Raw genomic sequence first — 9164 nt, forward strand, 5'->3', positions numbered from 1 at the left:
TTTATTCTAATTTTGATCACAAGAGTTTTATGCTCTAGCATTTTATCAATTGATGATTAGTCTTACATATATTTTTTTTTTTACACATGGGTTATTACTACACCACATTTTTATATTTACTTAATGTAACACCCCATTATCCTCCACTAATATTTTATTTTCCCTACCACTAATCTTTTTCCCTACCACTACTCCTACCTTTCCACCACACTACTCCTTTTCCCCCACCACTACATTCTTTCTCCCACTCTCACAACTTTTCTCCCACCATTATCACACTCCATAGAAGCATTTGAAGCCCCAAGAGAAGTAGCAAAGCAAGGGAGAGTGTGGGAAAACTATAGAGTGAAGGTTGTGCTTCGAGGGTGAGTTTTTCATTGCTTTTTCTCAACTGAAAATGCTTTATGGCCATGGATTTTTACACATTTGTGTGCTATATTATGTGAGGATATGTTTTATGATTTTGGATGATTATTTTGGTAGAGTTTATTGGGTGAAAAACCGTGCATGAGGTAAGGCAGCGAATCTGCCATAAGCACACTGCTCGGCAGTGTTTTGCAAGGCGATTCCAGCCATCAAAACGGTTCCCAAAAATTCCCAAATTAATTGTGTATCATCTTTCATATGTTTTCTATACTCTGGTAAAATTTCAGAAGGTTTGGAGCTCTTATGATTTATGTATGAATTTGTAAACATCACTGCCCATCTGGAATACATTTTTGGTAAACAATCTTTGGGAGGCCATAAGTAAAGTTTCAATCGGTGAAAACCTTTGAAACTTGAATATGTCACTCTAGACTCCCGTATCGTTCTTTTGACATCGGTCTCACCATTTTTGAGTAAGGGAAACAACCGGTATAAATTCTTGAAATCTAGTTCTTATTCCTTGTACCATCCAGTAGATTTTACAAACCTACGACTTTGAGGTGGCAAAGGCCGACTTAAATCTTTGATTCTCAAGCCTATCTTTCTACTGCATATTCACTGACATGTTGGGAACTTACTTGTTCAGTTTTAGAATTTTTGGTGAAGCCTAAAGTGGTTTTTCCGATTTATGTTCTGAATCTGCCAAACTTGAACTCTTTTTGTGCACTGAACTTTAGACAGTCATATCTTCTAAACCATGAATGTTCTTGGAGTAAATCCAACTGGAGAGTGTTATGATCTCTCCCTAGTTTCCAGATTGACCCTTGGGGTTCCCATTGGAGTTTTGTAAAGGGAGATATGAATTTTTAAAGAAAGCCCACTGACTTGGTTGTAATCTGGAAATCTGAAATTTTCAGATTTTTGCTTGTTAAATACCCATCTTTGAGAGGGCATATCTTGCTCGTTTGAATTTTTTTTCATTCGATTCAAATTGGAGAATGATCCTTGAAATGTCTAGTTTCCAGAATGTCTTTTGGAGCCTCATTTGGAGATCCGAGGCAGATTTGATGTCTGTTGCAAAATAACCTCTTAAGAGCTCAAGTTGTTGAATTATTTTCTATGTATCAAAGTTTATTTTAAAGGATGTTTCATGAAAGATTTAGTATATGTGCGTAACGAGTTTGGGACTATTTATTTTAAATGAGGTCCGTTCTTTGATTTAAATTATGATGGACTTTTAATGAATATTTTTGGGATTAAACTCTTATTTCTTGATTTATATAAATTATTTTTTTTAAGGACTTATAAATATGAATTTCGTAGGCCTACTGACCTACTGTGATCGACAGTTTGTCGATGTCTAATAGCTTTGAAACTTTTATAGCAAGTCCCTACATTAGTCGTGAGTACCCTGGTAAAATTTCAAGCCATTCCAACTTCGTTTGATACTTCTTTAAAATGCAAAACCTAAACTGCACATTACTACCGAGAATTTCAGAGAACAGAGGAAAGCGTCATTCATTTCAGTAGCTTCCTGTGTGATCTAGATTTCCAAATTTTTATGGTATTAACCTTATTGTGTTAGCTAGATATCCACCAAAGTTGAGCCCAGTTTGACAACGTTTACTATTTTTCAAAAATCCAAGTTTTCGATTGTTCAAAACTGCCGAACATGGTAGATCGTGGTAAAAACGTCATATCTCTCAAACCACTTGGAGTTTTCGACTCTACTTTTTTTTATATATGAAACTAGACTAGAATATCTTTCTTTCCGTATGAGTCTCGAGTCCAGGAGATGTCGGAGTCAGAACAGATTAAATTTTGAAATTGAGTCAGTGTAAAAATAGAGCATGTTTTGATGATGTTTGATTGTGATTCTTATGTGCCTTATGTGTTTGTGTTGCCTATGTGTTTGAATGAGATTAGACGAGGTATGATTGATTTTTTACTGTCTTTAATGTAATGAATTATGGATGCTAGAACCCTAAAACATTAAAAGATACCCTAGGCACGTAGAATTAGACTTTGTCTTATGACAATTTCTTCACGAACTTATCGACTCTTCATCAATGAAGGTCCGGGCGACAGAAAGTGAAGCCGAAGAAGAAACGACTCCACGCCAGCTTTAAGAACAATTGAGGTGGGCATTATTTTATTATTACGTATATAGAGATCCCCTGCGTGACGTAGGCCTCATATGCGAATATATATGCATGATATGTTTTGACTATTTATTCAGTTCTTATGAAATGCTTATATGTTTAATGCCCTTTATGAAAATGAAAATGTTATGAAAATGAAATGTTTATGAAATGATTGACTGCCAAAATGTTTATGTTTTTATATGTATCCTATCTGTGTTGGTTCGCCAACTTTAAAAGAAATCCAATTGGGATCCTATGCTAGACAAAAGTCGCTAGCTAGGGTTAACGTGTACACTCATGGAGACCGCGAGTCGCTTGCGACCGGTCTTGGCGTCCGTGGTAAGGAGGCCTCCTTCCCGGCGCGTGACAGAAAGGACAGATATGGATCATATAGACTGAAAATGGGATGCGCATCCACCTTTATGAAAATGAATGAAATGTTTTAGTAAGCGCAGGTCATTCAAGAAAACCCCTGTGTGTTACTGTTGGCAGTTCAATTTATATATGTATGCATGTTGTATTTTCGGCTTATGTCACTGAGTATTTTTATACTCAGCCCTGCATGTATTTCTAAATGTGCAGGTTGAGCAGGCGATGGAATGGATCGGTGTTGAGCGGATTTCCCTTTTGATGTTTATGTAATGAAACCTTGAGTATGCATCTCCATATGCATAACTCACACGTTTTTTCGCTGCAAACACTCTGACTTATTTATCATTTCTACTTGAACTTATTACTACTTCATTTTAATTAACTTTCAGTTGGGGTCTAGTCGTTATGGCAGACTCATTTGTGAATTACCCAAGTGGTTATATATATATACCACTAGTTTGTTATTAATGTTGGTTACTTAGTAAATCCCCTTTAATTTCCGTTTCTTATTGTTCACCCCAAGTCATAACCCCGGTTAACCCGTCATTGGGATAGTGGGCTGTGACACAATGTATCACTCACGTATTATTGAGGTCTCAGGTTCAAATCCCCCAAGCACCTTTTTCTTGTTATTTCTATTTTTTTTTAATATTCGAAAAAATTATATAAATGAAAACATTTTTTTTTTAAATATTCGAAAAAAAATTATAAATGAAACACATTTTTCTTGTTATTTTGGTTCTTTATTTTTTAAATCATTTTTGATTTTTTTTTAAATATTCGAAAAAATTATATAAATGAAAACGTTTTTTTTTTAATATTCGAAAAAAATGTATAAATGAAACACCTTTTTCTTGTTATTTTGGTTCTTTGGTTTTTAAATCATTTTCGAAATGTTTTTTTTTTAAATATTCGAAAAAAATATATAAATGAAAACAAATCTAGGATTATTTTAAGAGAATCCCTAAATTAATGGAAACAAATCAAATTAACATAAAATTCAAAAAATAAATTAAATGTGGAAATAAATCTAATATTATTTTAGGGGAATCCCTAAATTAGTGGAATCAAATCTGTATTAAAATTCGAAAAATATATTATCTATGTAAATAAATCTAGGATTATTTTAGGAGAATCCCTAAATTAGTGGAATCAAATCTGAGATTATTATTTGGAGAAATTAAAATCTCTAAATTAGTGGAATCAAATCTAGGATTATTTTAGGATAATCTCTAATTTAGTGGAAATAAATAAAAATAACATAATTTTCGAAAGAAAAAAAAAATATTAATTTCGGAAAAAAAAAATCCGAAAAATAAATAATAAAAATTTGAAACGAATAAATATTAATTTCAAAAAAAAGTTAATTTAAAAAACTAAATAATAAAATCTTGAAACAAATAAATAAAAAAATCTGCAATTAAAACTCATATAAATTTGAATTATTATATGATTTATAAATTTTTTGAAAATAAATAAGAGATAAATAAGGTAACAACAAAACCTATAATTAAGGAAACAATTAAAAACGAAAAAGCTGGAAAACAACCGAAAAAAATAGAATAAAATTAGGTTGGATACTTTAGTAAAATCATCAATTAACAAAAAACCGGCTCAATTAAAAAACCACAAAAAAACCGGTTAACACCTAGGTGTCTAGACACCTAGGTGTCTCAAAATCATTATTGTAATCTTAAATATTACTCCCTCCGTCCCATTATTTATGGGACAACACTGTTGGGCACGGAGATTAAGAAGAGTAGAATTAAGAGAATTAGATGTGTAGTGTTATTTTAATTAACAAGTCACACACGCACAGTCACTCCTCTCTCGGCCTGTCTCTCTCTCGCCGGCCTGGCTCTCTGTCGCCGGACTGGTACACGGCGCCGCCGCCGGCGAGCGCCTCTGTCGTCAGCCCCTCTCCGTCCTCCCCCTGTCACCTCTCTCTCCCTTCCCTCTTCCCTCTCTCCATCTCTCTCTCTCCGCCTCTCGTTCGGAACAGGGCGTACGCCCTTTGTGCCGGAGACAGAGAACGGCCGCCGCCGGCTCCTTCATCCTCCAGCGCCGCCGGGCTCGCGGTGGAGAGTCGCCACCGCCGATGCCTCCGTCGACCCACAAACAATATGCAAAATCGACAAACAAAAATCCACAAATCCAAATCCACAAACAAAAATCAAAATCCACAAGTTCACAAGTATCGAAACCAAAATCGAAACAAATATCAAAACCAGATCTACCCACAAACATTGAAACCCAAGTATTGAAGATAAAAATTGAAAATCCAGAAACTAGAGTGGAGGCGGAAAGGGGCTACGCCGAGGGTGGAGGCGGACCGCGCCGCTGCTGCGTCTCCTGGCGGTGGGGCTGAAGATTTCGTCGACGACGGAGGAGGCGCGATGGAGTGATCAGAGAGGGAGGCAGGGGCTTGGGCGCGGCGGAGGTTGGCTGTCGTCACCGGGAATCGAGCGGAAAAAATTGGCGAGAGAGGGGAGAGCGAAGCCGGCGGTGGTGGCCGGCAGCTCGACGGGCGGTGGTGGCGGTGGAGGCGGCAGATCGACGGGCGGTGGTGGCCGAGAATTTTAGAAGAGAAGGGAGGCGGCTGGTAGGTGGGGGAAGGAGAGAGAGAAGAAGAAGTAGGAAATGAGTTTTAGGTGGATAATTAGTGATTAGGTGGATAATTAGCGAATATATTAATGCTTAAATGTCCCCTGATTTTTTCCAAAAAAGGAAATGTGTCATGTAGGTTGGGACAGCCCAAAAAGGAATACGTGTCATGAATAATGGGACGGAGGGAGTAACCACGTTATAAGATACGGAGTAGTACACACGGTATTTACCATGAAATTGTGACCTGTCGGTACGTGGGAGAGTCCACTCTACATCGCACCCGCACAGATCTTCCGGTGCACCCTAACATCATCTCCGTCCACACAACCAACATCCTTAAACGGTACTGTTTTAACGGTGCAGAGAAAGCGTCCAGTTCCTACTACCATGAGCCGCGTCGCAGAGTATCGCAGTACACAAAATCGCGAGCTTGCGTTATCGCGTTTAAAGGCCCACAAAAAATACAATAAGCTTTTTCCTATCATCGAGCTCGTCTCGCCATTGCCAACCGTTTCTACTTCTTTCTCTGTTAGTGGAGAATTTTCTCTGCTTTCTTTTGATTTATTCGCCAGTAGTGAGAGAGAGAGAGAGAGAGACTTTGTATATAAATACATACTGTATAGAAATGGCAGAAGCAACAGCAGCAGCGGCGGAAGAAGTTGTTCAGAAGAAAGCTGAAGCGGAGGAGGCGCCGCCAGCTGCGGAGGAGGCGCCACCAGCTGCGGCGGAGATGGTGAAGTCCAACGACGTCGTGCAGCATGAGCCTGCTGTCCCGCCGCCACCTCACGACGACTCCAAAGCTCTTGCAAGTAAATCCATTTCTCAATTCTCTCTCTTTCTCAGCTGTGACTCTTAAGCTACGACTAATTGCGATTTATCCCTGCATTTTTTCTGATATTTTTGTTGAGGAAGATGCTAAAGATTGAATTTTTGTTGCTGAGAATTCATTACTTTTTGCTGTAATTGAATGGAATTAATTTATAGTAGCTATATCTCTTTTAAGATAAGCATCTTTGATTTGGTCATGATGTAAAGAGAAATTAGGATTTATTTACAACACTTTTGTGAAAATTAATATTGTATATGAAAGAGATGAACTGGTGATGACTAATTGGTTGTTTTGTTTCTCCAATTGTATACCAAGATTGAATAATACACATACATAATTAGAATCATGACTCAGAAAAGAACATTTTGTAGCTTATTTGTTTTGTGAAAACTCTTTGCCATTAGTTCTCATTATTGAAGTTGAATTGAGGGACTGTTTTTGTGTGCTGCAGTGATCCCTGAACCCTTAGCCAAGAAAAGCTCGAAGGGATCCCTCGATAGAGGTGCGTTTCTCGTTCGAATTGATAGTTTTGCACAAGGGGAAGTTAAACATGAGTTGATGTATTATATCAGGAAATGAGAATGAATTGTGTAGTGAATGAGATTGAAATGATTGGGGGAAATTACTTAGTGAAGAAGTTGGACTGTCTGAATTTTGTAGATGTTGCTCTTGCAAAGCTCGATGACGAGAAGAGGTTGTCGTATATCAAGGCGTGGGAAGAGAGTGAGAAAACCAAAGTCGAAAACAAGTAGGGCTTATCCCTCATCTCTTCTCATTTCTATGAACAATATCATGCTGCAAACATCTTGAATGCCTTGGATGATGATGTTTTCGTTTCTCGTCTCTTCAAAGATGTTGTTAGAAATTGAGAGATGATAGTAATAACTATATGCTATGATGGGGCAGGGCACAGAAGAAGCTCTCGGACGTTGCATCATGGGAGAACACGAAGAAGGCTGCTCTGGAGAGCGAGCTGAAGAGCATTGAGGTATGCACACATTCTCGAGCGGATGAATGCTTCAATTTTAGTTACGAGTTCACTGAACGAGCAATGAGACGAACCGTGTATGCTTCTTGAAGGAAAAAATGCAGAAGAAGAAGGGAGAGTACGCGGAGAAGATCAAGAACAAGGTGGGGCTGGTGCACAAGCAAGCGGAGGAGAAGAGAGCCTTGGTTGAAGCCAAACGCGGAGAAGATCTGCTCAAAACCGAGGAGACCGCTGCAAAACTCCGCGCAACGAAGCAAGCTCCACCCAAGGCTTGCGGATGCCTCGGTGGCTAAAACTAAAAGCACAAGTGGAATCATCATTTGATCAAAAGTTTGAACATTGAATCATAGAATTTTTGTCTTTGCCTATGTATAGTTTCTTCTGTCTGTGTGATCTTTTTTACTACTATTGTTATGTCATCTTTTGGATTGTAACAACAAAACAATTGTCTTGAATAAATACCACTGGAAGTTTGCAACATTGCTTGTCTCTTTGAATCTTCCTACACTCTCCTATTACATCTCGCGTTTCGCATTACTATAATGCGAAACACGATTTTCGTCTCTAGACGAAGCCATCTCTGTGTTCTTGAGGGGAGGAATGGAACAAACTATCAGTGCTAAAATCTGGATACAAGGTGTAGCAATCAGGATCTCCCAAGAAGCTCATGTCATTGTTGTTTGGAAGATCCAGCAGCAGCTGCAGCGTAGATTCCGAGGAATCCTCCGTCTCGTTCGAGCTCGTAGATTTGGCCAGCGCGTCCGCCGCCTTGAGCTCGACCTCGGTGGTCGTGCCCGAGAACGAGCGGCACCTGGTCGAGGCGGAGGAGGACGGGCTCCGGGGTTGGTTCTTGATGTTCATCCTCCTGAACGTCTCCCCAACCTCGGAGTTCCACAGGCGGAGGAAGTGGTCCCCGCCCCCCTCCTCCGAGCCGGGCGCCGCTGGGGGGAAGCAGAGGAGCGACTCCCTGGAGAGACGCGCCTCCGCCTCCAGCCTGGCCCCCTCCCACTGCGCCATGTGGCGCGTGGAGGGGGCCGAGGGGGGCCGGCTCACGAGCGCCGACGAGGGAGAGGGCTCGTGAGTCCCGGGGTCGATCCCCATCAGCAGCAGCCGCTTCTTCAGATGCGTGTTCCACAAGTTCTTGATCTCGTTGTCCGTCCGGCCCGGGAGCTGGGACGCGATCGCCGCCCACCTGTTGCCGAGGACGGCGTGGAGCTGGATCACGAGCTTCTCCTCGTCGCCCGTAAACGGGCCCCGTTTTATGTCTGGACGAAGATAATTCGTCCAGCGCAGACGGCAGCTCTTCCCGCAACGGAGAAGACCTGCGGGATAATAAAAATTAAAGGGAGCGTTTACTCTGCATGATTGCATTCCACCAGCATTAAGAAACAAGATTGGTAAAATATACCTGCAAGCTTGGGGAGGGATCTCCAGCTGCCATGGCCATGCTTGTCAATGTAGTCAACCAGCTTGTCATCTTCCTCAGGAGTCCAAGGCCCCTTCTTCAAACCCTTCTTCTCACAGCATGGAGCTCTGCCCATCACACACAAACACCTTCAACACACACTCCACAGGATTACTCAGAGGGGCATTGAATGGTTCTATTTTGAGAGGATTCTCATCTTTGCTAATCTATAAATGATGCAAATGTTGTTCAACAACAAGGACGAGGATATTGAATGATTGATTTTCAATGGAATATTTTATTTATTGCTCTTTTCATGACCTCCTTTCATTTATTTCTGACACCACTACTATTTCATATATGTATATATATATATATATATATATATGGACAGAGACTTCACACACACAGAGAGAAATTTGGATCCATCAAGTCAGAAGCATAACAGTATCA

General features: G+C 40.1%; 2 protein-coding genes and 1 long non-coding RNA gene across 3 annotated transcripts; 2 read left to right on the forward strand and 1 right to left on the reverse strand.

Moving 5' to 3' along the window:
- The first annotated feature begins 237 nt into the window (after positions 1–237).
- LOC130999131 (uncharacterized) lies at positions 238–3350 on the forward strand. Its single transcript, XR_009093421.1, has 3 exons — positions 238–365; positions 2442–2506; positions 3093–3350. It is a non-coding gene; the product is annotated as an uncharacterized LOC130999131 (long non-coding RNA).
- A 2525-nt stretch (positions 3351–5875) lies between these two features.
- Positions 5876–7786, forward strand: LOC130999133 (remorin-like). Its single transcript, XM_057924631.1, has 5 exons — positions 5876–6298; positions 6770–6820; positions 6979–7066; positions 7225–7306; positions 7399–7786. The coding sequence occupies exons 1-5, from the start codon at positions 6115–6117 to the stop codon at positions 7597–7599; spliced, it is 606 nt and encodes a 201-aa protein (XP_057780614.1). The 5' UTR covers positions 5876–6114; the 3' UTR covers positions 7600–7786.
- LOC130999132 (transcription factor MYB17-like) lies at positions 7735–9164 on the reverse strand. Its single transcript, XM_057924630.1, has 2 exons — positions 8715–9164; positions 7735–8628 (listed from the first exon to the last, which is right to left on the reverse strand). Exons 1-2 carry the CDS (start codon positions 8845–8847, stop codon positions 7871–7873), a joined length of 891 nt encoding a protein of 296 aa, XP_057780613.1. The 5' UTR covers positions 8848–9164; the 3' UTR covers positions 7735–7870.

This window comes from Salvia miltiorrhiza, chromosome 8, assembly GCF_028751815.1.
Source record: "Salvia miltiorrhiza cultivar Shanhuang (shh) chromosome 8, IMPLAD_Smil_shh, whole genome shotgun sequence".
In the NCBI taxonomy this organism is placed as follows: domain Eukaryota; kingdom Viridiplantae; phylum Streptophyta; class Magnoliopsida; order Lamiales; family Lamiaceae; genus Salvia; species Salvia miltiorrhiza.